Source organism: Antennarius striatus, chromosome 15 (genome assembly GCF_040054535.1).
Source record: "Antennarius striatus isolate MH-2024 chromosome 15, ASM4005453v1, whole genome shotgun sequence".
Lineage (NCBI taxonomy): Eukaryota > Metazoa > Chordata > Actinopteri > Lophiiformes > Antennariidae > Antennarius > Antennarius striatus.
This window is the reverse complement of record NC_090790.1, coordinates 17,963,744-17,991,503: the sequence shown is the minus strand read 5'-3', so window position 1 is coordinate 17,991,503 and position 27,760 is coordinate 17,963,744. Positions and strand designations below refer to the sequence as shown.

General features: G+C 43.6%; 1 protein-coding gene across 5 annotated transcripts; it reads left to right on the top strand.

The window, feature by feature from the left end:
• Positions 1-250: 250 nt before the first annotated feature.
• LOC137608161 (tenascin-like) lies at positions 251-27,431 on the top strand. Of its 5 annotated transcripts, XM_068334272.1 has the most exons (30): positions 251-270; positions 6,179-6,378; positions 10,406-10,964; positions 11,100-12,413; positions 12,756-13,019; positions 13,097-13,212; positions 14,080-14,233; positions 14,970-15,239; positions 15,323-15,508; positions 15,611-15,700; positions 15,798-16,061; positions 16,278-16,676; positions 17,491-17,964; positions 18,453-18,728; positions 19,744-20,016; positions 20,117-20,389; positions 20,480-20,752; positions 21,231-21,551; positions 22,406-22,678; positions 22,843-22,965; positions 23,182-23,325; positions 23,410-23,529; positions 23,630-23,773; positions 23,862-23,992; positions 24,097-24,229; positions 24,482-24,633; positions 24,740-24,836; positions 24,907-25,068; positions 26,492-26,655; positions 26,784-27,431. In XM_068334272.1, the coding sequence occupies exons 3-30, from the start codon at positions 10,487-10,489 to the stop codon at positions 26,892-26,894; spliced, it is 7,179 nt and encodes a 2,392-aa protein (XP_068190373.1). In that variant the 5' UTR covers positions 251-270; positions 6,179-6,378; positions 10,406-10,486; the 3' UTR covers positions 26,895-27,431. The 5 variants fall into 5 exon arrangements, with proteins under 5 accessions (XP_068190373.1, XP_068190375.1, XP_068190376.1 ...); XM_068334273.1 differs by lacking the exons at positions 251-270; positions 6,179-6,378 and adding an exon at positions 6,642-6,739; XM_068334274.1 differs by lacking the exons at positions 251-270; positions 16,278-16,676.
• Positions 27,432-27,760: the final 329 nt, after the last annotated feature.

Sequence of the window (27,760 nt, the reverse complement as noted above, 5' to 3'; positions counted from 1 at the left end):
TTTTTTTAGGATTATACGCGAAATTCTTGAACCTAACTTTTTATATTTTGGGCTTTGACTGGTCAGATTCTTCCAATGGACTTGAACCTGGGATGGACAAACATCTTTTGCTGTAAGTCCTAAAAGTGATTGTGTACATGGGACAGGATTTTTACCATATCCTATTAAACTTGATCTTATTCTGCAGATAATCTGACAGCAGGGAAAGCCATAACAAATCCTTTAGTGGACTGATATCCCAGTTGTTTAAGCCTGTCTACACGTTTTGAGGTATTTATAATAAGTTTTTTACTCACAAAATAACCATAGTAAGCATCCATTATGATGGATATGAAAAATCTTTAGTTTTTAAATTGTATGGTTCTTAAAAAGTGACTTTTTTATAGTTCTTGATGTTTTATGTTTGCCTTCACACCAAACTGTCCCACAGCTGTAGTGAAACATCTTTTGTTTAATAGTTGTTGAAAATAGCGGCTGCTTGATTTTGTCAGCACATCTGGTTCAGACAGAAGGCAACGCTGCTCTACTTCCCTGAGCTCTGCACTTTTATTTCACTCTCACCGCTGGAGGTTTTGTTTTCTTCACCACGGTTCTGGAAACAGGAGTCATATTCTCATGAAGATGGATGAGACATTCAGCCAAATAGAAAAAAGATCATAAATTCAACCCAGAAAGTGTGTCAGAGAGCAGACTGGGGGTCAAATGTCAAATATCCCAAGACCAACAGAAGAAATATTCTACCAGTATGTCTTTAGGTTAGAATGCATGAGTGTGGTTAAAGTTTTAGATCCCATACAAACTATGAAGATCAGGGTCATGTCTGCATCAGTTTCCAGTTTACATTCAAATTTGATGGTAATTGTGTGGATCATGTGTGCCAGCGCTCGCTATGACCTCTTTAATTTGCTAACATCAGCATCTTTTCTATTAAATACATTCCAGACTGTCCCTCAAGTACAATCTGTCAGCAGAACGACAGTAATGCCATGTAAAAATCATTCACGCACAACCGCTGCAGAAATATCCCACCTCCCACAGTCGCACACATCAAAAAGATGGCAATGCAGTTGTCATGGTAACAGCTGATTGTTTGGGTCAGTCTGAGCAAGTGAGGTTGGTCCTTTTGGTGGTGGGGGGACATTTTTATGAATGGTTTGTGACCACTTTGTCGTCAGAAAGTTTCAGTCCTGCTTTCTTGTGCGTTTCACGATTGAAACACAAGTTATTAATGAATTAAGCTTCAACATAAGTTAAATCCTTCAGAATGGAGTTCAAGCTTCATTACTTAACATGTCTTTATAGACTCACCACAGACATGATATTAGGCTGGCTTTGATGGATAAAAACTTACTGACCTCCGTCTGAACACATCAGAGGACTGAGAGCTATTATTTCATACTCCCACACATTTTCCATGTGCTTTTGTCCAAACTGAGACCACGGCCTTCTTGCAGCTGTGTGCATAAAATCGCTGAGTCGCCACTAACGGAGTCCAGACTGAGTAGCCTCTGAAGAAGATCCAACTCCTCCGACGGGAAAGCGTCAGCTGTGGGAAATGAGACAGGCCTGAACACCAGGGAGGTTTTATAGAGGACAAGCATCAAAACTGTAGGTCATGAAGTTTCAAGGTCAACTTCAGCAAAGACATGGAAGCAATCAATCCCAAATGCATGAGTCAGCTAGAGAAATATTTGTATTCACCATCAGAAAACGTCCACCGTATAGTTTTAATCAAATATAGAGAAGCCGAATTGTGCCAACAGGGAGATTTCTGTTAGCAATGAATGTCAACACTCAAAAGAGGATTAGAGTCTAATGCTGCACCAATAGAGACATCATCATCGGCGTTCAACATGAATATCTCAGTCGACACTCTCGGACTCATTCTAGTGGATTTTCTCTTCTGGTGATGAATGAACTATTCATCACCATCAGTAATCAGCTGTAAAATAAACAACTATTCTGTCGCGTTTCCATCATGAATATGTCCATATTAGCATGTAGCGCAATGCATTGCTATAACATAATTAGGCATTTATAAAACTTTTTTAACCTTCAGTAAATCTTACCCTTAATTTCATAGATGTATTCGCATGCTAGCGTTGTGCAGCAGCTTCAACCCCATTAAGTGCAGCTAATCGGAGCTTCTGCAGTTCAAACTGAAATATAAATATGTGTCTTTATGAAAGATGAAGGCAGGGCTCTAATTCTTCTTACCCCTATGACATTAATTGCAGAAACTAATGACTGATCATCTTCTTAGGGATATCAGGCCCTGTGGTTGATTAAGCTGTAACTCAACCCGGCCAAACACAGCTGTTAACAATGGGTCACATTCCATAGATATCATTCACCAGTGTCGCTCTAATCCCTAAACTAGAACTGGAAGTGTAAATCCTCTAATCTCTAAAGAGCACAAGCTCATTAGTTCTACCAAAAGAAATCTGTGTGCAGAGTTTGATGTCTGTGGGGGTTTTTTTTTTGGCTGAAGCCACTCTTGGTAGTCGCTGCAATCAGAAGCTTTCACAGATGCTGGCAAGCCTCAGGAGCACCCGGAGAGGGATTTGTGATGCCTTCAGGGCCATATTAGTTCATGTTTGTGCGAGCTGTGACATCTACGGTCTGCTCACTGTCGCAACACGGCCTGGGGCTGACAGTGGTAGAGTGATGAGGAAGTAATGTCACATGAGGATACGTCGAGTTTAAGTTTATTGAGTCCAGAAGATGCAACTGCTGTCGTTTAAAAAGTGTTTGTACTTAAACAGGAGCGTGTTGTCATTATTTCACTTTATATAAACCTCAGGTGTAATCAAGTTGATCAATTGTCTTAGATTTGTCATCAGCTGTAATCCTCAATCCTGGATGATGGTTATAACCAATGATGTCACCTAAGATTTTCTCTGTGTGATTTTGTTTGTCTTCCTGACAGCTTGTCAATAATAAATCTGTCGATAATAACCCCTGATAGAAAATACTCCAAAACAGATCTGCTACTCTTCCGTCTTGATCTATGATCCTGTTATTATTTAATGTTCAGTTTATTTTGAGTTTATATTCAAATAATCAATCAAATGGATTCATAACAATTTATGTAGTTAATAATGAATGATTTTATAGTAAAAGAAACTAATATTTCAAAGTGAAAGCAGATCTCAACAAAATGAAATGTGAGTTTCAAATTTTAAAAAAAAGCTCTTCGACAAAGCTGCTTGGTTTTAGGTCATCAATAAGATTTCCCCGATGAGTCCATTGATCTGATAGTTGATCAGAAAGATCTGCCCGTGCCGACTTTTCTTCCTGAGCACATTTCAGCACCTTAATGTAAAGAATCTTTTCGCTTCTTCTTTTTCTGACTGTAGATAAATGTTATTTGAGTTTTTCTTTGTTAATTTAGTTTACTGTTTAAACAGAATTCAATCTTTTCAACTACTTTACCTCCACAAAATATTTACAACAGCATTTCCTTTTGTCTTCTCTGTACTTTGCTGCTCCGACTCTTTAGTTTGGTTCCCTTTAATTATAATAATTAAATACAAAACTCTTTATTCTGGTGTAATTAGTTGTAAAATCGGCACAGTTTGATATTTCAATGTTTTCCCATTTGAGGCGTACTTTTTTTTTTCATTTTTTAATTGCTTGGCAACGTAAGACATACAAGAAACCTTTTGCTATCATTAATGTTTGGAAACAAGCACAGTACACATCATTAAGCCTGAAATCCCCATAAGCAATTGAGTTCTGTGATTACAACCCGTCCAAAGGTCAGACCGGAGACAGGTTGTCATGCCAGTTTCAGCCTGTCGAGATTACAGAGTTCAAAACCGAAAATTGTGCAAAACCATCTGAATGAATCAACCATAATTTCTAGGGGGGAAATGACCAAGTGTAAACTGGCAATAAATGTTTAGCTTCATGCTAAGTTTTCAAAGGAAGCTGGTGAGCCAACGGGAGACAGAGAATTAGTGTTGGAGAATAAAAAGAGGCCCGTTGTTGGAGCGTTGTTTCTTTTGACACGAACACACAAAAAAAGTTTTAGTTTTCATTCAGGGATTATAATGGAGTCAAAAGATTGAAATAAATCGACATATCAGACAATCATTCATAAATGCAAACATGCAAACATAATAAACACAATAAAGATTACACCTGGCTATTATCGATGACTTATCAATGTAAACACATGAGTGTTTTGACATTAGCAGCCGGTTTAAAGCTCCACTGGGTGTTGATCTTGTTGATTTAGCAGTTTGGCTTCCTTCAGATTGTCTTTTTGTAATCATGACTGCCTTTTTTTGTTTCGTGCTGCAGGAACAATTGCCTTCAAATGTTTTACAGCTGGCCCAGACGGGTCCGGTTCCAGCTTGTATTACATGTAAAACACATGTAGAGGGTTAAAAAGAAAACGGGGCCACGCTGTGACCTATTTTCTTGGTTCCACGCTCATTTTTAGGGCTGTCATTCAGACCAGATCCCCAGGGTTTCTTGAAACGAAGAAGTTTTGATTTAATAGGTGGTGACAGATTTTATGAGGTTATCCCCTGACTGTAACTTGACCCTCTTCTGCATATATTTAGGTTATTTTCTCTTAAACTTCATGTTGACTTAAAGCCACTTGTTGTCGTTGTGCTTCGGCTTTGTTTGACCAACTTGATTAACAGACAATGAAAAGTGACAAATCTTCTTATCTGTGTTTGTCTCTGGATTAGACAGGATCATGTTTGTATCTATTAATTTAAGACTTAAAGCTCTTCCTTCTTGTGGCCAGAAGTTTAACATAAAAGTTATATATATATATAAAAGTTATAACAGAAAAGTTACATAAACATAAATATAACATAAAAGTTATATATATATATATGTGTGTGTGTGTGTGTGTGTTTGTGTGTGTGTGTTATTATATATATTTGCATATATATATATATATGTAATTTTCATATATATATGTAATTTGCATATATATATACATACACACACACAGTATATTTTTAAATAAAATAAAAATATATTCTGTATATATTTTTCTTTAAAAACCCATGTCAAATCTTAATACACCCAAAGCAGCACTTCACCTCAAAGATGATTTTTCCATTATCTTTCACTTAATATATTTTACACAAAGTGATTAATTGATTAAATACCAACATGTTATTCAATAATGATGTTTGTTGTCTCATCTTAAAGTCCTCTAAACACGTTATGAACAGCTGACAATCATCCAGCATCCCTTGACCGTCTTAACTGGCCTCACAGACTCACGGTAAAGATTTAAGCAGCTTTAACCCTCATCTGATTCAGGACTGATCTCAGACCCGGTGGCATCCGTATGGTGACCAGTTTGACCAGCTGAGACCAAAAGTAGTTTTACTGCAAGGTTTGGGGCTGAGAAACGGATATTACATATTAGCTCAGGGCTTTCCTTTAGGCCTAAATCGAACTAAGAACTGTTTCCTGTCCGTCTGTTAAATAAATGAGAAGGTAACCAGTTAGGAAACATTTCTTCTCAGAGTCAGACGCTGACCTCACTCCCATTTTTATTAATTTAAGCAAATCGTTACTGAATATATTCGATCAAGGGCATTCATTCAATGTAAAGTACTTGCAATAAAATGTTTTTCAACCGCTGTAGCATGAGCATTTACGACCTGAAGGATTGATGTCAAGGGTGGAAATGAGTAGAACTGGTGATGGGAAGACTAAAGGCAGATTTCACTGCATCAGCTTGGTCTGAATTGAAAGCAGAACATCCTTTATCCTTCACCCTCAATCATTAAAACGATAAAATCCTGAATTATTATTGCAAACGGAAACGTCTGCCGGCTGTCTACTCGCTGATTTCACTTTTCCCGGCTTTCCCTTCTAATTTTACTGCACGACCGCAAGAGCTGCTTGCTCTGTCATGAATCCCAGGAACGCTGGCGTCTCGGCTCTGCATCCACTATTACAGTAAAAAGAACAGAATGAGGGCTGTGGAGGAAGGGGTAATCACAGCTATTTAAGGGTTGTAGTTTAAGTAATGGGGGTCTGACCTAAACACCACTCACACTTTAAAAGAAATTTACTCCCACTCTCCCCCGGTTCTCCCTCTCCCTCCCTTTCTGCTTCTCTCATTCTCTCTCTCTCTCTCTCTCTCTCTCTCTCTCTCTCTCTCTCCTCCACTCTCTGCCTTTTGTCGGTGAAGGAGCTGAACCTCATCCTGAGCAATGAGCAGCAAGAAAAGATAAGGAGTTGGCTGAGGGAGGACTGACAGAGCTGCTACCTTGCAGGAGGAGAGACGAGAGAGACGAGACAACGCAGCAGAGCATCCTCGTTTCCTGTCTTCACTGAATGCATGAAGAGGAGCGCTTCATCTCATCCGCATCGTCTTCTGCACCGGCACAGGTAAGATCACGCATTCATTCATTCCTCTGAATCTCTTGGATTCAGTGTGAGAATAGTTAAATAATTGCATTTTTTGGCTTCATGAGAGTAATTTGCATTTAGGAATACATTATCGTCTAGCTCGGGTTACTCCAGCACCAGAAGGTTCTGATTAGAGTTTATTGGAAGTATATACACTTGGTGTGAACTGGAACTTCTTCGTCAGTCAGGCGCACACAGCTGCCAATGCAGGATTAGAGGTTATGACTGACTGCTGGGGGAACGAACATGTGGAAGAGCAATCCACAGCTTTGATCGTCGTCTAGGAAGGGCCTGCAGCCAGCGCGCTTCATGCCAGGACCATTCCCTCCATCTCTGTCAGGTTGTACATCAATACTCCAAAAATAAAAAAACTGCCCATTGTCTGTGAGGTTTCTGGAGTCTGCGGATGCATCACATTACCTTTTGTCGAGTCATTTTTCACTGTCATTTTTCCATCATGGAGAATCCATTCAGTCCATCAACTCTCCTTAATTTAAAATCCAAATCTGGCTTCCTGGAGTTGTAACTTTTGCTCAGAAACACTGAACAATAATAATTCAAACGTCTTAATCGATGTCATATCTTCAGCAGCAGATCTGATCCACAGCTGTTTGGTTAGTTTTAAAGTCTACCTGTTATATGCTGGGTGTCCTGACCTACTGTATATCTGAGCAGCAGAAGGAGAAAGGTGTCTCTCTGACGGGACAGCTGGTTTGGTCGCTGGAGCTCCCCCAGGGCTCGCCAGCGCCTGATCCCTTTGTGTGACCTCTAAACTCAGAGGCAGAGGTTGAGCATAACTCTGCATCATGCACCTTTGCATCTTATGTAAAATGAGGCACTTTTTTTTTTTTTCCAGGTTCAATAACCTGGAAATTAACCACAGACGTAGAGGATGCTGCAACAGCATCCTCTACGTCTGTACAGGATGCTGAATTTTACACAGCATAATTTTTCTATATGATTATATGACTCATACCTGCCCGCGTCTGCATGGATCCGTTTCAGCCTTGATATATCTAATTAAAGTCTCAGTCATCAGTGAAAGGATGTTTTCTCTTGGTATCCTGCAGCAAAATTCAAATTTGTTTTGTTGACATTTCTGCTTATGCCATCCTGCTGATGATGTCACCTTGTTTCATTGGTCGACAGGTGAAGGCGACACGACCACATATGGCTTAATGCCACAGAGGCAGAGAGGAAAACAACAAAGATGTTGCTTTTGTCTTTGTCTTTGCTCATTTGAAGTGTTTATGAACAGAAATTAGGAATGAAATGATCTGAGTATTTGCAACTTAATTCAGAAAATACAAGACTTATGAATCAAACTGTTGATTGGGGAGGGCAGCCACAAATCTATTTTTAAAAAATTACATTTTCACCCCATTAGGTCACAAAGTTTTGGTTTGACAGAGACACTGGCAGTTGACATATTTGTTGTCTGACGAGGTGTTAAAGCTCTTGTTCCTGCCAGGCATCAGTGCTGGTTCAGTGAACGTCCCTCAGAGAACTTCCAGCTGTTACCAGGCAGATCTGATGCAAATCCATCACAGATAAATGTATAAACAGATGCAGCAGATCAATATCTACCACCTACCAGAATCCTGACAGGTCCAGTCAGTCACAAACGGTTTTCATCAGACGAGCGTCCAGACAGGTGTTGTTATGGATCTGATGTGACGGTGGCGTGCGAAACGGAGATGAGGCTGACCTCCGGGAGCCAGAAGCGCTACTTCAGACGGAGACGATAAGAGGCAGTAAATTAAAGATTCGATCAACGTTGATGTCAAGGCAACAGAGACGTTATGTCAACCAAACCGTCAGGTTTTTTCTTTGACTAGGCAAAACAGATGTCAGTACTGCAGAGCCAACATTCCCGGTTTCTCTTTTCCACATGAGAAAGTTCCCTTCTCTCCGCCAGCACAGGGGAAGAATAGTAAAGCATTAGCAATTCTGGAGTATAGCTTAGTGAACAGGTTATTTTTATTTTAGCTTTATATGTCCTGTAGACCAAAGAAATATCCTTGGTGAACTACAACCACTTAGAGGTTATAATGGTTTAATCAATAATCAAACCTTTTTTTGTTAAAAAAGTCAAAGTAGGGATATTTTATCAATTTAGACAACTGGTATTTAGCAAGTGTTGAGGATATTTAAGGATTAAATCTTTTCCCCTCAGACTATAAATTATCGGTCTGTGTGTAAGTTTGCAAAACACACCAACAGATTAAGTTGTTATATTTACAACTAAAGCCGGCATACCTCATCCTGCAGGTCAACACATGTTCAAATACTTGTGAATGTCCAAGTCTCAAAGGTTTACGCCCGTGTTTGGAACAGTTGAGGTGTGGAGCTGCATTAAAGGTGAGGTTAAAAGATTAGGTCAAACAGTAACGGGAAGAAAAAAGAGAGGGATCTTCCCCTGCAATACTAGCTCCTTCATTTCAAAGGCACTGTGGTGTCAGTCATGGAAAATCTAGGTTGTTCTCATCAGTCATGCAGGGTATAACCTTGAAGTGAATTAAAATATACTTTGAATTATGAATATATATTTTAAACTTAAGATTCGTAATGCATCGATTATCAGAGTTGGACTGATTGAGGTATCCGTGTTTGAATTTTAGACAATTCTGTATCTTATGTAATGTTTCCATCCTGTTAATGTGTAATTATGATGGGATTTATGCATGAATGCATCGTCAATCTTCTGGTTGAGGGGTGGAAGTAAGATTGAGAATGCAATGGAAGACAAAGGAACGAGTTTGTTTCTGCAGATTTTTAGGTCTCTTCTCAGACAAATATGGATTTTTCTCTAAATCTGGATGTGATGCTGCGATCTTAGGAAGGTTTTGTTCTTGGACAAAGAATGGATCTTTCCCTCCTTCATTTGAAAACTTGTTCTAAGAGTCAGTTTTTTATCAAATAAATGCAATGGAAATTTTGATGAAGGTTTCTTGATATCTTGATGAAAATCTAAATCCAGACGCACCATGTTTTTTCTGTTTTTTTTGGTCTATCACTATGAAAAGAATCCCTTCTGGAGGTCTTTTTTATTTGATTGCATGTGCAAACCCTTCCTTCACTGGCAGGGATACGACCCTTTTATGCAGGTGTAGTTTTCTGCCTCCTAGACATAGCAACAGATGTTAATGTGAAAAACCTTTAAGCAGAAATCTTTCCATGTGTGAGGACGGACCAGTGTGCAGGATGACAGTGCTTGAATTTTGGTTCCATGGATTTTCAGTTTTCCGTGCAAACTTGTGTCTTTTGGAAGCCCAGCACTAAATAATCAAGAGAGGCTTTCCCACGCTGAGGAAGGGTGTCATTATTTCTAGTTTGGCTCCCCCAAATTATAGAGTTCTTAGTGTCCAGCTGATGAAGTCATCTTGGACTATGGATGAGAAGGAGTGCTGTGTATGGGGTATCAGTTTCTTGTTATATGTAAATACTATGATGTGGCAACACAACGTTGGATTCTTTGGTGTCGAAGTAGATGAAGAACTCTTTCTCAGGTTTGTCAGATTCTGGTTTACCTCAGGATTTGGCTGGTGAATAAAAACCAGCAACAAGAAATAGGCTTTTTTTCTCTTCTCTCTGGGTTTTATTTGGATTAAACAAACTAGATGTAACATATTCATCACTGAGCTTTATAGGCACTCTTCAGCAGATTTGGTTGCCTTTAGATAGAGCCATGCTTTCAAGCTTCATGCTAAGCTAAGCAGACAATATCTGTCTTTATATTTATATTATATTTATAACTAGATTTTAGGGTAATGTGTCTCCTGTAAGGCTGAGGAAGACAAGATGTTGCTTATGTTTTTGCCTGTTTTATATTTTAGTTGGAATTGTAGAATTGAAGCCATTATTCCGTTTACTTTCATCTTAGTTCAGTGAAATCATTTTTACATTTAAGTAATTTTCTTCCGATCCATAATAATAGTCATTTATCTGTTTGCATCAACTTTTCATGACAGTTAATTTGTTTTACTGGTTTTTGTCTGTTTTCCAGTTCCTTCACTATTAACCACGACCGGCCTCTAATAAGAAGTTTAAAGAGATATTCTCACCAAATTCACGTCCCACATCCAGCATGGGAACAACAGGCCTTCTGGGATGCCTCCTCCTGACTGCTTTAATCAGCTCATCAAATGCTGGGCTTGTGAAGAAAGTACTGCGTCACAGACGTCAGACTCTAGCTTCTCCTGATGAACAGAACTTCACCCTCCCCAGTTCGGACAAACCCGTGGTTTTTAACCACGTGTATAACGTCAATGTTCCTGCCAGCTCCCTGTGTTCGGTGGACCTGGACTCTCCAGAGAGCGTGCAGCTTCAGCCCAAAGACGCAACAGTCCATTCGGGCCATCAGACCACCGAACACACCGTTGATGGGGAGAACCAGATCGTCTTCACCCACCGCATCAATATACCTCGTCAAGCCTGTGGCTGCACTGAAGATATGTCTATCTTGAAGAACCTCATGAGCCGGCTGGAGATGCTTGAAGGAGAAGTGTCTGCCTTGAGAGATCAACACAGGGGTGGCGGGGTCTGGTGCAGTGCACAGGCCACAGGTAGGTGTGTTTTTAAATATAAAGAAAGATTTGTGCAGTGTGATGTCAGTGGTGTCGAGTTACTTTCTTACTGAAGTTGTAAAACCCAAGAAAGCCAATAACTTAAGTATATTTCTTTACTTTTTGACATGAAAGGTAAGGTGGGAATTATACCGTACTGCAACGGTCATGGAAACTACAGTAAGGAAAGCTGTGGCTGCATCTGTGATCCAGGCTGGAAAGGACCCAACTGCACGGAACCCGAGTGTCCCGGGAACTGTCAGAGCCAGGGCCGCTGCATTAATGGAAAGTGTGAGTGTTTCAAGGGCTTCGCTGGTGAAGACTGTGCACTGAAGGCATGTCCTGTGGACTGTGGAGCAAAGGGACAGTGTGTGGGTGGTGTTTGTGTGTGCTTAGAAGGCTTCATTGGTGAAGACTGTTCTCAAACCAAGTGCCCCGACATGTGTCGTGGCCGTGGCCGCTGCATTGACGGAACCTGCTTGTGCAATGAACCTTGGTCTGGTCTTGACTGCTCAGAACTCATCTGCCCCAAAGGCTGTCATGACCGTGGAGACTGTGTGAACGGCACCTGCTACTGCAAAGAGGGATACACTGGGACGGACTGTGGGGAACCCACTTGTCCCAACAACTGCCATGGCAATGGTTTCTGCATAGACGGCCAATGCGTCTGCATCGCCGGTTTCAGTGGGAAAGACTGCGCTCATCTTACGTGCCTCAACGACTGTAACGGCAGAGGTTCTTGCTTCAACGGGATGTGCATTTGCCACACGGGGTACCAAGGTGAAGACTGCAGCCAGTTAGCATGCCCGAACAACTGTAACAACAGAGGTCAGTGCATCAACGGCCAGTGTGCCTGTGATGTGGGTTTTGATGGAGACGACTGTGCGGAGCTTTCCTGTCCAAACAGCTGCCTCCATCGTGGGCGCTGTGTTAACGGCCAGTGTGTGTGCGAGGAAGGCTTTGCCGGTGAGGATTGCAGAATCCAGATCTGCCCCTCAAACTGCTACGGCCGCGGCGAGTGCATGGGAGGACGTTGCGTTTGTCACGCAGGCTTCATCGGTGAGGACTGCAGCGAGCTGAGCTGCCCCAACAACTGCCAGAACCGCGGGCGGTGCATCGACGGGCAGTGTGTTTGCAACGAAGGCTTCGCCGGGGAAGACTGCAGTCAAAAAGCTTGTCCCAATGATTGTCTGGCCAGGGGTTACTGCATCGAGGGCAAGTGCACCTGTCAGGAAGGCTACGCCGGAGACGACTGTTCCGTTCTCGTCTGTCCGATGAACTGCAACAATAGGGGGCGCTGTCTCGATGGAAGGTGCGCATGTGAGAGTGGATATCAAGGAGAGAGCTGTGCAGAACTGAGCTGTCCTAACAACTGCCAAGACAAAGGTCACTGTGCAAATGGCCGGTGCGTCTGCGATGAGGGATACATCGGAGAGGACTGCTCAGAAGGTAAGGTGCTCCGTTGAGTTTAGGGCAGGAGAAAAAAGCATTGGCAGCTCTCAAGTCCTAAAATGTTCCATGTGTTCGCTACTAGAAAAGCAAGTCCAAGATGATGTCATTTCCATCTATTCTCAACCTTCACTCACCACTCATCCTTTGGGGAACTATTGAATATAGAAAGAGGCCCTCAATTTGTGTATTTTTGAGATTTCTGTGTTTCATTTGGACTTTTTGGCACCTATTCACATTATAGCCAGATGTGGCTCTGGAGTTTGCATTAGCTCTGTGTGGTGGTAAATGAGGCCTTGAAAATATGTCCAAGACACAACCTCTGCAATTTTTTTCCCCCAGTGTCTCCTCCAAAGGACCTTACGGTTGGCGAGGTCACCAGTGACACGGTGTCGTTGACTTGGAACAACGAGATGTTGGTGACAGAGTACCTTGTGACGTATGTGCCCACCAGATCTGGTGGTCTTCACCAAGAGTTCACCGTTTCAGGAGACAAAACTTCCGCTAGTGTAAAAGAGCTTGAACCAGGCATTGAGTATCTGATCAAGGTTTATGCTATTCTGAGCAACAAGAAGAGCGTCCCAGTCAGCGCGAGGGTGGCCACAGGTATCATGATGGTATATAGTGAAACTCGTGATTCTGCTAACAAGGTTTGTAATATATTTTTGTTCCCCCTCCTCCAGTTCTCCCACAGCCAGAGGGCTTGATATTCAAATCAGTAAGGGAGACCTCAGTGGAGGTGGTGTGGGACCAGCTGGACATCCTCTTTGATGGCTGGGAGATCTATTTCCGCAACACGGTCAGTCTGTGCATTGCTTTTGAAGGCTTGCCTAGAGCTTTATTAACCATCCAGGGAGATGTGAGGTGATAAGTAACAGCTGCACAACATGGATTTATTTCATTGCTAACTAGTAAATTTGCTTTGACATATGGAGAAACTCAATAAAGGTGGGTCTGGATGTCGTTGAACTGCTGGTAAAGCTGCTGCTCGGAATCCGAGCCAGAAATTCATCTGATAAGACCCAGATGTAAAAGTTCTGCTGTTGCTGCAGCCTTTACCCATTTTTTAATAAGTTGCTGTGACCCTCGTGTTAGCTTTGATGAATAGCTCTGTGATTGTGCTTGTCAGGGTGGTATTGGTTGTCAAGCATTTTCTCTGCAGCTGCATCATGTATACATGTCTGCTTGGCGTGTTTCTGTCAGCAGCCCTGAAAAGGAAATCATCATAGAAAATGGAAGGTCTGAAAGATTGTTGGATTTCACAGAAAAGAAAAACTGAATTAAATTAAGTCACATTACAGTATCTACACAGTGAGGAAATCTACTGTTATGCTTTAAGCTGTCTACAGACACAGGTTTGCTAAGCTAAGCTAATACAAATATGTGGTATTGATCTTCTGCACATCAAGGAAAGTAAGTTTGTTTTCCAGAATGTTGAATCCTGTTGCTACAAATAATCAAAATATTGGCAAAACATGCTTAAATATTCTTACTTGGGAGGAAACCAATGTTTGACCGGCTGAATGTAAATGAATGGAGTTATTAAGGCAGTATAAACATGCCTACTGTCATCCCTTTACCTCATTTTATCACATTTATCTGGTCTCTTGGGTGGACGTCCTAAACAGGAACTTCCAACATGAACTTATTCATTATGTCCTCACAGAAAGAAGAAAATGGGAAAGTGGTGAACACCCTTCCACCCTCTCAAAACCACTTTATCCAATCAGGCCTGGGACCAGGACAGGAGTACGAAGTCTCCATCGGCATCATCAAAAACAACACCAGAGGACCCAAAGTGTCCAAAACAATCACAACTAGTAAGTCTCAAGTTGTGACAGAACACACGGGTGAAAGTACCTTATGTTCCTGCTGTCTGGCTGCTGTCAGCGGTAGGTTACAAAAAAACATGTCACCTGGCAACAATTTTTTTAAAAAAAACAATGTCCACAAGCTAAAGACCATAATGAGGAGAATTCTAGGAAACCTTGTCTTGCAGCGCAAACGTCCACTTATCCAAAGAGTAATTACTCAGACACTGAATCTCAACCTTGCACGAACAGGTCAATCACTAAGTGTTTCTCTTTGCTCCTGTCTGCTCACTAAAACGTTCATTGTAGTGCCACTCCATATATCACGTCCTAAAACGCTTGTTCAACAACTTTTGTTATGAACGGAAAATCCATGTAGTTTTCAAAGTATGTGTCGAAGGATCCCCCTAGTTTTACACCATTCCGTTTCTGATGTCAATTCTTTGTTTAAGTTGAAACTAAAGACAGCTCTCAGGAATGAATGATAGAGGTAAAGTTGAATGTTTCATACTCTTTAATCCCCACAGCTCATTTTGTTACAGATCAAAAAACACAAGGTCAGAGTCGCACATAGTAAAATTGCAAATTTAAAAGTACTTTCCACAGAGACTGATATCATCTTGGATGTAGTCGAGACCAAACAGTTACAGCATTTTGGTCTCAGCGCTTTACACTCAATCTTTGTAAAGACTGAGGTAATTTCCCACTGACTCACCCTTTCATCTCACCTGAATTTCTACCCTAGAGATCGATGGCCCCCAGCAGGTGGAGGTGAAGGATGTGACGGCCACCTCGGCTCTGGTCAGCTGGTCTCAACCAGTGGCTCCTATGGATAAGGTCACCGTATTTTACAAGCCCAGCTCGAACCCCTCAGACGAGACCGGCGTGGAGGTTTTCCCTCCAGACAAGCAGTGCAGCATCGACGGTCTGAGACCAGACACCGAGTACAAGGTGTCGCTCGTCTCTCGGAGTGGAGACGTCACCAGTGACCCTGTCACCACTACGTTCACTACAGGTAGATGTGTGTCCAAAAACTCACCCGTCCCACACGTTCCACATAATGCTAATTCAGGTATTTTAAAAATGTATATCCTGCAGCGCTGGACGCCCCCACAGACCTACAGGCCGTGTCCCAGACAGACAGCAGCATCTCTCTGGAGTGGACTAACAGTCGAGCTGACGACAGCATCTATCGGGTTAAATACAGTCCCATCTCTGGAGGAATTCATGATGAGAAACTGTTCCCACCAGGACCAGGAGACACCACAAAAGCTGTTATTACTGGTACGGATAAAGCAGACAAGGTTATATAATCTAACCACACACACCTCGTATAGTGTCAATCGCACCACGTGGTGATTTTCCATCCAACCCTCCGTCGGGCAGGGCTGAAGCCGGGGACGGAGTACGGCATTGGCGTGACTGCAGTGAAGAATGAAAGAGAGAGCCTCCCTACTACCATCAATGCAGCAACTGGTTAGTTATGTTGCAGCAGATTTACCCACAGTTCTTTATTTCGCCTTGCAAATACCCCCCCAAAAAAACTACATTATATATATACTTTTCTCTGTAGATATCGATCCTCCAAGAGATTTCAAACTAGGGGAGTCCACAGAGACCTCCCTCGACTTGAGCTGGCAGAAACCTCAGGCCAAGGTCAGCGCCTACAGGTTGGTGTGTGTCTCAAAAGATGGCTACGTTGTGGAGGGGGAGATCCCAGGCACAGCAACCAGCTACGTGTTGTCTCGTCTGACTCCTGGGATGAGCTACAGCATCACTCTGACTGCAGAGAGAGGTCTGAAGAGCAGCGCTCCCGTCACGCTTTCTGCAACCACAGGTGGGTGGGGGACAGTTCTGACCATTTACGTCCATCACTATTGGTATATTTTACCTGATTTATCTTTGCACTGGCACATGATGAACCTTAACTTTGACATTTAGATGTTCTTGTACAGGTTTGGTGTCTGAAGTGATGAGCAAGCACCAAGAAAGTGCTTCACATTTACATCTCAATGTGGTTTCTTGATTTGTGCCTGTTCTGTTTTTCTCGTAGCCACTTTCACATTTTATTTATCAGACCCAGACGACCGTGAGCCGACGCCTCCTGCAGGCTCGGAGGACAATGTCATTAGTTTTGTGTCTTTAGACTCCACCGAGTCCCAGTTCTCTGGGATAGAGCCTGAGAATGGGTTTGGAACGCTGACCGTCTCGGGCATCACGCCTGATGGATTTGACCTCTCGTGGAAACTGAAGGCTCACAAAGTCTATGATAGATTTACAGTAGAATATAAAGACTCTCCGCAATTGCGGGATGTGAGGGAGGTCCAGCTTCCTGGAGATGCCACTGACTATAGAATTGAAGGCCTGAGGGCATCGACAGAGTATGAAATCAAACTTTATGGGATAACCGGTAACCAGAGCTCTGCGATACTTGAAGCTGTTGCTGTTACAGGTATAAGATTCTATTCTAGGCTGATTTGGGCATGTATAATACCGATTTTTATCTTCTATTGATTTCTGATGATGTTTTTTCCATCTCCTCTCTTTGCAACGTCCTTAAATTTAAACCCAAAAGGCAATGCTTTTCAACATTTACGTCTTCAAAGCAGACTGACTTCTGACAGATTTTTTCCAGCTGCTTACTTTTCGCAGCTCGGCTGCTCCAACATTCTGTCCTTTACAGACTCATCAAAAAAACTTCCAGACCTCCATCATAATGTGTGATTGCAAGAGAAAAGCCACGTTTTTCACCTTTTGCATGACGAGAGTATGATGACACGTTGGTCAAACTCCTTTTCGCCTCCGTCCAATCGTCTAACAAAGCTTCAATGCTCCGACTTACCTCAGACATACCTCATACCAATACCCTCAGGGAAGGGACGATCTGTGTTTGGGTGCTGATGTCTTCTTCATCTGAGCTTTTAAATGAATCCAATCTTCATCTACTAATTCCACCCACATCCTTGATCATCAATCCCATTAACAGCTGAATGGATCCGAGTGACTCCACACTTTCTTTACAGCGGCGCCAAACTGGCTGCATGGCTTCATCGTTTATTTGAAGGAAACTGTACTTCCACCCTATCAGATTATTTATAACCTTCACAAATTAATGGCACTCAAGTTTCATTAAAGTCTTAACTGATGCTGCAACACATTCCTGGGAAAAAAATGGGATAATTGCGCACAATATTTTTATTTTGACTGGGTTTATTCTTCACAGGTTGCTAAAAACTTGATCCTTAACTTGCTTTTATTCACCGTAGCAACAAAGCCTACCTCTGTGGATGTTCTTACACTGAGAATCAAGGATGCCTCAGTCACCCCCCAGTCTGCTCTGGACATGGAAGCAGTTCAGAACCCAAATCCACGAACCACTGAAGTTCCGTTCACATCCGCTACTGAGTCTGAAAGCTCAAGACTCGACCTGCTGGATGACCTTAAGTTTAATCTTACCTCCGCAAATGTAAGCCTGGCGCCCGGCGAGGCGCCTGGTGAGGCACCCTCACCCGGTGAGGTGCCCAGTGAGACGCCTGGTGAAGCGCCTGATGAGGCGCCCGGTGAGGCGCCCGTTTTGGTGGTCAGTGATCCACCCATTGCGACACAAGCTCATGTGACCACAACACCAGGAAGTGTTGATGAAACAGAGGGTTTGACCCCCTCCTCACAAAATGATATAACATCACAAGGGATGGTGGAAGTGAATGAATCCTCTCCTCCCAAAGACTTTGATGCAAAAGGTACATGAAGCAGAATGATAATCCTACATCCATTCATGGTTCCTCCTCTGCATTTTTTTCCAAAAGCCCTCTTTCATTCAATATTATCTTATTATTATAGATTTACATTGGGTTTTTATTTATGGTGGAGTATTAGGGCCACAAAACATCTACAGATTTATCAAAAGTTCAACAGTATTAAATGTAAATTATGAGGAAAAAGTAGACTTTTTATTGTAAAGAGTTTTTTTTTCCAAAAGGAAATCTATAGTTTTTTTAAATTCATGACTCATTGGACATAATACTTTAAGAAAACTAATTTAAAATTAAATATTTTTAAGTTGTTATCTTTTTCCTCAAATCCTTTGAATTCTCAATTTATTTATTTTTGGGGGTTTTTAAACCTTTAATCTGGGGCCCAAACACTCAGTCATAAAAGAGTTTTTGTGAGGTAATGTTTCCGGGCGCCATACCCCTCAGTGACCCGCTCTGATCTGTCTATTTACTAGAGGAGCTGAAGCCCACGGTGATGAACTTCACCGTGTCTGACAACACATGGGACGGCTTCACCGCCTCCTGGACCCCCATCGGGGGGGACTTTGACAGCTTTGTCATTGAGGTAACAAACATGGACAATTTCGAGGAGAGCCAGAACCTCACTCTGTCGGGTGGAGCTTTGAGCCTGGGCATCTCCGGGCTGAATCCCAACACCAGCTACATGTTGGGACTGTTTGGGATGCATCAGGGTTCCTTCCTTGAACCCATGTACATTGAAGTCACCACAGGTACCCGCGACTTGCAGCGCTGCAGCGTGTTGACCGCCATCTTTCTTTCCTCTTTAACACTTTCTGTTTCACTCACAGTGGATCCCGCTGCACGAAAAAAGAACAACACAATAACCTCATTTCTGTTTTGTTGTCGTCGCTGGACTGCCTCTTCTTAACCGACATGTCATGAACCATTCTTTACCCTCCAGCCACTGTTTCTGTCTCGCTGAGAGAGGGCACGGTGATCGTCCCGCATCACTGAGCCAAGCAAACGCCCCCTCAAATGTTCGCCCTTGTCCCGATTTGCTCCTTCCATTTTCGTTACCAAAGTGCATGAAGCCCTTCCTCCTACCGTCCCCTGCATCGTTGAGGTTTGACGCTGATGTGCTGCAATGATTGCAAAAGCAAACCAATAACTCTCACCACTCATCAGCCCGTCGCTCCGTGACAGCGTGACCGTCTCGTTTCATCTCATCATCCTTCATTCAGTATAGAATTTATTAACCTTGAGGGGCTGTATGCTGTTAGTTTGTGTGAATGAAATAGTTCAGTTAAAAATCTATCTGCACAGAATGTCAGGTTGAAAGCTAAAAAGCTAATAGTTGGTTAACAGTAACGCCACCGCGTTTTAGGTGTAAACAATGCTGCATGTTTGCATGCAAACTACTGAACTTCTCACCGCATGTAAAAACACATCTAGTTTCTGCTTTGAGACGCTGTTGTGTAACATTATGCAGCTGTTTCAGGTATTGAAATCGTTTCACCATACGTAACCCCAAAAAAAACTTTAAGCTATTTGCTGTAGTTTATAATAATATCTATTAATCTAATTACCATCTTTTTCAACGTTTTTGTAATTCCAGCAAGTTAACTGTACATTTTAAAAATCTATTACAGATCAACTCGGTGATTATGAGATACTTACACACATCTATGCATGATAAATCGACCAGATATTGATCCTCTATGGGATACAACTACATGTGTTTCTGCAAGATGTTCACAAAACACTAATAATGATTTCTCTCTTTAGCGACTCAACCGGTGCTTGGCAAACTATTTATCTCAAACTTAACATCAGAGAGCTTTTCAGTCATGTGGAATGGAACAGAAGGAGAAGTTGATGGTTATATCCTGGAGATAATTGATTCTGAGTGGCTGATGGAGCCAAAGGAACATAACATATCCCATAATGTAAAGTCCTATGACATCACAGGGCTGAGGCCCAGCACTGACTATATAGCCTACCTCTATGGGACTTACAAGGGATCCAGAACCGATGCTGTCAGTATTGTTGCTTCCACAGGTACTTTGATTTTGTGTATTTGCCTGTAGTCAAAGTCAAATTTTTGGCCTTTCCATTTCCACAAATGAATCTATCTTATATTTTTTTCTCTCCCTTGTAGCTAAAGAGCCTGATTTATCCAGGCTAGTTGTTTCTAACGTTACCTCAGACAGATTTTCTCTGTCGTGGCGGACGGGAGAGAAGGCTTTTGATAACTTTATAGTAGAAGTCAGGGAGTCTGCTTTGCCCTCGCAGGCGATGGGGCGCGCTCTGCCAGGAGACGAGCGCTCCACGGTCATGGCCGGCCTCAAAGCGAGCACGAGGTACAACATAAAGCTGTACGCCAGTGCTGGTGGCCACAACACCCCGCCCCTTTTTGATGTAGCTACAACAGGTATCGACTATTTTATTGACACCGCATGTACCGACCGCTGCAATTTATCGTCATCAAATGACTGAAGAGCCGTGTTCTGTTTCTGTTCAGAGGACGTCCCACAATTGGGGCCCATAGCTGTCTCATCTGTGAGTCCACATAACCTCAGCTTGTCCTGGAGCACAGTGTCGGGCCACTTTGATGGCTTTATAATCCGGGTCAGTGACCCGGATCCTCAGTCTGATACGCTGGAGCTCAGGCTGCCCGGTGATGCCCGTAACGTTACCATCTCTAACCTGATGGATGCCACAGGCTATGATATCGAATTGTACGGTATCTCTCACGGGCGCCACACTCCCTCTGTGGTAGCGCACGCCGTCACAGGTACTACGTATTTTACTACACCTGATCAGATTAGAAGTAGTCATATATAATATTAAATATGCTTAAATGCCAGGTAAATTCTGACTAATGTTGAAAAAATTTTATGTTAATAATCTCAGTCTAAAAAGTATTGTTAAAAGGAAATATTCAAGCGCAAGACATCAAATCAAAGCTGCAGTACCACTAATGACCACTAGGAGTTTACCTTTTTGCCTCGTCATGCCCTCAGCCTTCCTTAACCATTTTTCTGCAGAAATTTGATGCCAAATTTTTGTTTTGATGTGTTTTAACCTTTAAAATTTGTAGATATTTAGACCAGATGTTCTTTATTTACCTCTTCAAAACACAGGATGAACAGATGATTTGCTTTTGCAATAATTGCACACTTGGTTGTTCACCCTTCTTCCCCTCTACCACATGTGTTTCCTCTCCCCCACAAAAAAAAAAAAAAAAAAAATGAAACACGCTACCCTTTCAGCTCCTTTGCCTAAAGTGGAAAACTTGACCATTTCCAACATAACCCCCTACGGCTTCCGCGTGTCATGGGAGGTGAAGCAACAGCAGCTGCAGATGCAGCAGGAGGAGGAACTGCCCCCCACTAGTGGCGGCTTCAGCCATTTCCACATAGTGGTGACGGACTCCGGCTGGCTGCTGGAGCCTCAGGAGTTCACTGTTCCAGGAAACCAAAGTCACCTGGACATCTGGGGCCTCATTACCGGCATTGGCTATGAGGTCAGGCTGACTGGCGTGTCAGAGGCGGGGCTTCTCTCTCGGCCTCTGACCTCGGTGGCTGTGACAGGTACCCCTCGCTTTGCCTGGCAAGGCCCTGCAACGCCTCGTTTTGTCACAACCGCTGTCAATCCGCAATCGGTCAACTAATTCTGAAGTCTCACCATCTCAACCTGGCGAACCCAAAAACCGAGTCATTTGAAGATTGCGACATTTGCTAATTACAAGTTGCTTGGAGGGATTTCAAGCAATTTGGCGTATTTCTGGTTGATGCCACGTTTAGATGGTAATGTTTCAGCTCCCTGTTGAAGCTAACCTTAACTGTTAATATTTGTATAACGCAACTCTCTCCAGAATGAACTAACTCAAGCTTTTCTTGGAATGCAGCGTCGTCGCCGGGCAGAAGTTGTCCAGTTCCTGTTTCTTCATATCACAGTTTTTTGAGCTAGCATGCTTGTTGTGATGATTTCAATCTTTTCCTTCAGATGTCTGTGGATTACCATTACTGTGTCTTGTTATTGGACATGATAGATTAATTAGTTCCTCCTTTCATGTCGGCTAATTGATCCGACGAAAAAATTGAATGAATCAGAGGATAAATCCACAAACATTCTGAGCATGAAATATTAAGCTGATGAGGTCCCTGAGTTTCACCAGCCTCTTCCAGAATGTGAACCTGTTGACTGACATGAGTTACATTAATGAAAAGCATCTCGTTCTTTCAATGCACCCAAACTCTTTATGATTGGTTTATACAAACTGACGACTGAGCATGACGGGACGTGTACGGTTGAAAAATATTCCCTCAGCCTGGATTCTAACCCTGTCCGCCACCTGGAAACCGTCTTCCCTCGTCTCTCAGGTGGATGAATATTCCATGGAAAACCCCAAACCTTCATCTTTGTGTTCCTACTGTCTACCCAGAGACTGAACCGGAGGTGGAGCATCTGTTCGTCTCTGACATCACCGCCGACGGCTTCCGCCTGTCGTGGACGTCCGATGAAGACCTGTTCGACCGATTTGTGATCAAAATAAGAGACAGCAATAGATTAGCCCACCCTAAGGAGTACAGTGTCCGTGGCGACGAGCGAACCAAGGTTCTGACCGGACTCATGAGTGGCACGGAGTACGAAATCGAGGTGTATGGCGTCACGCTGGACCAGCGCTCTCAGCCTGTCACTGGGGTTGCTCAGACAGGTACTTAAAACAGGTTCTGACAACCCATGGTTCTACTCATCAAATTTATGAGGTTTAGTCATAACTGTTTGATTAACAACGACTGGTCTTCTGGAAAACATGACGTTCTCGAAGCTCCTAATTTACTGACAGTAATTCTCTTTGTCTTCCGATCTCTTTGCCAGGCCTGAGCACGCCAAACGGGCTTCACTTCTCCGAGGTGACCGACTCCTCCGCCGTAGTTCATTGGTCCATGCCGCGCTCTCCTGTGGACAGCTACCGCATCACCTACGTCACCTTCGAAGGAGGTAGGAGGTCCTTCAGGGTTCAATTCTGTATGCAACTTTCAAATTTCTGCTTGAGTCACGTCAGATTTTTATCAATAGGAAGAAAATCCCAGACGTTTGATTTCTTAGCCCTCTAGTGGCAGAAAGTGTGAACTGCATGTTGACTGACCTCGAGAACGTCGTCGAGCTCAGAGAATGTTTTCCCTTTTTTTACTAAAATGCTTCTGGTCTCCACAGGAAGCCCAATGGTCGTGACTGTAGACGGCGGTGTGTTTGAGGCGCTGCTATCCCACATGATCCCAGGTAAAACGTACCAGGTGACCGTCAGTTCAGTGAAGGGTCTGGAGGAAAGCGACCCCAGCGCCAACATGGTGACCACAGGTGGGCGTCCGTCTCTTCTCAGTCAGCCTGCAGAAAGTGTTACCGGAACATATCTCATCGTGTGATCCGGTTCCTGCCCCTCAGCTTTGGACACACCTCAGGGTCTCACCGCCGTCAACGTCACTGACACCTCCGCCCTGTTGCTGTGGCGACCATCTGTGGCCACCGTGGATGGCTACGTCATCACTTGCACTGCAGATTCAGGTACGTCTCTGTGTTTTAATTCAGTCGAGGAGGGGTGGGGTGAGTTCATCCAGCGGTCGCCCTGCGATCATTTGATTTATTGATGAGGCTCGACTTTCAGTGGCCCCCCGGGTGGAGCATGTTTCTGGGAACACGGTGGAGTTTGAGATGGGATCGCTGCTTCCAGGAACTCGCTACAGGATTGGAGTTCACGCGGTGAAAGACGCTCAGAAGAGCGCCGCCGCCGTCACCGGATTCACCACCGGTGGGTGTAGGGACGTGACAGGAAGTACCATTCTGATTGGATGTGGCCATCGCAGCTCTATTTAAATGATGAATAACTGTGTTTGCAGACGTGGACCCCCCTCGTGATCTGACGGCAGTCGACATTCAAACTGACAGCGCGACTCTGACGTGGAAACCTCCTCAGGCCGCCGTCACCGGTTACATGCTCACCTGCACCGCTTCTGACGGCACCATCAGGGTACGTTCATCCTCGCAACAGGGGGTGGGGGGGGGGGTTGAACCCCTAACGTACCTAAGCATCAATGTAAATAACTTTGTTTTCCTGTGTACGTGTGGATTCAGGAGGTGGTGCTGAGCCCGACGGCGTCCTCCTACAACATGGCTCAGCTGATGGGTTCCACCGACTACGAGGTCAGACTGCAGGCCGTCGCCGGTGCCCAGAGGAGCCGTCACATCAGCGCCGCCTTCACGACCAGTAAGGACAGCGTTTAAGTGATCAGTTGAATAAAGCAGGTTCCTGTAGCACAAGACCGGTCTGGTCTGAAGCGTTACGCTTCAGATTCACATCTGCCTGAGTTTCTTCTCAGGCAGATTCCTGGACGGCTAACGTCATCCCGCCGTCGGGTCACCAGTGTATTTTTCTCTCTGTCGGAGCGTCTCCCAGCGAGTTTTATTTCCCTCATCTTGGTATTATGTGAGATGATTTCTTTTTAATGTTTGCTTCTAGTCGGGCAGCTGTACCGACGCCCGAGGGACTGCGCTCAGATCCTGCTGAACGGGGACGCCACCTCCGGCCTGTACACCATCTATGTGGCGGGAGAGGAAAACCAGGCGCTCCAGGTTTACTGCGACATGACCACAGATGGCGGAGGATGGCTGGTGAGCAAATCCACCCTCTGAATCCGCTTCGGAAGCAAATTTAAGGTTCTGATTCGGTTTCTATCGACCGCTTCCTGTGACGCTCATGAAAATCCGTCCTTTTCAGGTTTTCCTCAGACGCCTGAACGGAAAGCTGGACTTTTACAGGAACTGGAAGAACTACACCGCCGGCTTCGGTAACCTGCACCATGAGTTCTGGCTGGGTAAGAGTCTTTGTCTTTGTCGTTTCGCAGCTCTCTCTCGCTCCGGCTCACTCGTCTTAAATTCTCACAGGTCTCACCAACCTCCATAAGATCACAAATTCGAGCCATTATGAGCTGCGGGTGGACCTGAGGGACGGCGGGGAGTCGGTCTACGCTCAGTATGACAAGTTCCTCATCGCAGAGCCGAGGACGCGCTACAAGCTCTACCTGGGAGCCTACAGCGGGACGGCAGGTAGGATCGCTGACGGCTCCACGGAATCCATCAAATATTAATCAACACCAGCAGGAGTCACGGTTGTAGTTCCGCATCGTTTTTATGTATTTTTACCAAGGCTTTGAACCGGTTCATGGAACGAAAACGAAAACCGGAAACTTTTGGTATTTTGGCAGGAATGAAAACGAAACCGAAACCGTTCCGGAACAGAATCGGAACAGAAAACAATTGTAAACCGGTTAATAGCGGGGGGGTTTTCCATTCTTGAAAAAAATATTTGACCTCATGTTTCACTTCCTGTCATTCACTGGACGCGGGATGAGAGCAGAGAGAAGTAGCGGCTATCAGGAACAGTTAGGAAAAGGGAAGTCTCCCAGTCACTAATTATAACAGGTAAACACTGCAGTATGTCAATCTTAAAAATGTATGATTTAGACATGAACTCATTGGTTGCAGTCATTTTCAGTGCAGTGTTTTCCTTACTGCCAGCGCTTTATAGCAATATTGAGCTGCGGGAGAAGCACAATGAAGATCTGTTGTTCAGCAATAAAGGAAATGGTGGAAGTTATTCTTGTCTTATGTAATGTAGTGTCTAAGTAGGAGGCATAAGCCTTAACTACGGTGATACAACTGTCATAAAGCAGTGGTGTAGTGCTGTGGTACTGTTTACTGTAGGGTAGGGACATATCTATAATTATAGTCTAGTGTACATAAACTAATTGCTTTAATTGCCAATTTAAAAGTCCTTAAGTTACGGTATTTTGCGCACCATTCGGCTCATTGTATAAAGAGGCGCAGTCTAAATAACGGAGTTTATTTCTGTACTTTAATCGGAGTTTACATATTGCGTCGTAAGCGTGTTTCTTCGCTGACACCATTGTCGGGGGTCTTCAGCCAATCAAATGTGGTTAACAGCATACCTGCGGTACATTACCGGTATATACTGTACTCTATACCGGTACCTACCGGAGGTGTGCCGGACGTAGCCTCGCGTCATGTTCTCTAATTGGTCCATCGCTACTGGCGTACGTAGTGACGTAATACGTCCTATGTCGGTGGACGATGGTCGATCTGGTGGAGTGCTGACTAAAGTCACACAAAAACATTTTTACAGATTTTGGAACTCAGTGGACACATGAGACGCTTCATGTTAAAAGGCGCAGCGTTGATTTTTGAGAAATTTTAAGGCTTTTAAGCACGTCTTATGGTGCGCAAAATACGACACCTACATATTTATATTTACAAGGAACATTATTAACCGGTTCAGGAACTTTATTTTTTTTGTTCTAACCGGTTCAGGAACGTCAGTTTATGGGTGGAACGCAACACCGGAAACGTTATAATTCCGTTTCTGTTCGGCACGAACCGATTGGCAAAAAATTCTGGTTCAAAGCCCTGATTTTTACTAAGACTAGTTTTGTTTTCCGGGTTCCATCCCCAGGCGACTCCATGACCTACCACCAGGGGCGCCCTTTCTCCACCTACGACAACGATAACGACATCGCCGTCACCAACTGCGCCTTGTCCTACAAAGGCGCCTTCTGGTACAAAAACTGCCATCGTGTCAACCTCATGGGAAAATATGGCGACACCAGTCACAGTAAGGTACGTGGCGTCCGTCCCGCCGCTGGATGTCATTACTGTTGACTCTCTATCCCATCATTCCCATCATTTAATCGCTTCCAAATGTCTGTTGATGTGATGAATTGGTCTGTCTCCTGCATTTCCCACAGGGGATAAACTGGTTCCACTGGAAAGGCCATGAACACTCAATCCAGTTTGCAGAGATGAAGATCAGACCCGCCAACTTCAGAAATTTCGAGGGCAGGAAGAAGCGATCGTAGCCTCATGAACCTGCGCCTCATCTCCTTCCTGTCCCTCGTCGACGGCAACGTTGAAAAACGGCCTCCACCCCTCCTGAAAGACAATCACACTGAACGTAATTTGGTTCACGTGAACGCGGTGACATCACAACAAAGATCAAACAGTCAGTCGTGTTGTGCAGCGATCCCAGTTGTTAATGTATGGTTGTGTTTTTGTGTTCCAGTAGAAAGTTGTGATGCGTTTCATGAGAGGATGAACAAAGAGAACTAAAGTGTTTTTTTGGGACCAAAACTTCTGTAACCCTGATTATAAACCCGTCTGAATGGATCCACTGAATCAGCAACATGTCAACGGCACATACACGGCATCAGACCAGAAGTAATGGGACATTAATCATCCCGGATGAATCAGTGATAAATTATATAAAATGTCTTGTTGACTAAAAAAAACAAGAGACCAGTCATATGTTGATGGAATTTAATTCATGTTTAAATGTTGTTTTTGTAAGTAAAAGTGAAAAAATCTGAAGCTCTGCAACATTAAAAAATACAGTGAGAGAGCTTTAAATGACTTCCAGCTGCTCTCCAGCAGATGGCAGTGTTGTCTCATCCAGGACAGACACCAACGAAAACCAGAAACTTTTGGTATTTTGCCAGGAATGAAAACGAAACCGAAAACTTTATATTTTTTAATGTTCCGGAACAGAATCGGAACAGAAAATAATTATAACCGGTTAATACCAGGGGGTTTTTTCCCCCCGGTCTTTCGTTTATCTGACCTCATGTTTCCCTTTCACTCAATGTGTGATGAAAGCTGATAAAAATTGAGGCAAATCACCAACAGTCAAGGAAAAGACACAACCTCGTTGTATTCATGACAGGTAAAC

Bases quoted from the DNA above. Each gene is read 5' to 3' on its own strand.
- LOC137608161 (XM_068334272.1), top strand. From the start codon at position 10,487: ATGGGAACAACAGGCCTTCTGGGATGCCTCCTCCTGACTGCTTTAATC. The intron at 12,414-12,755 runs GTAAGGTGCTCC...TTTTTCCCCCAG, and splicing joins CGGAGAGGACTGCTCAGAAG to TGTCTCCTCCAAAGGACCTT. The intron at 24,230-24,481 runs GTAAGGACAGCG...GTTTGCTTCTAG, and splicing joins CAGCGCCGCCTTCACGACCA to TCGGGCAGCTGTACCGACGC.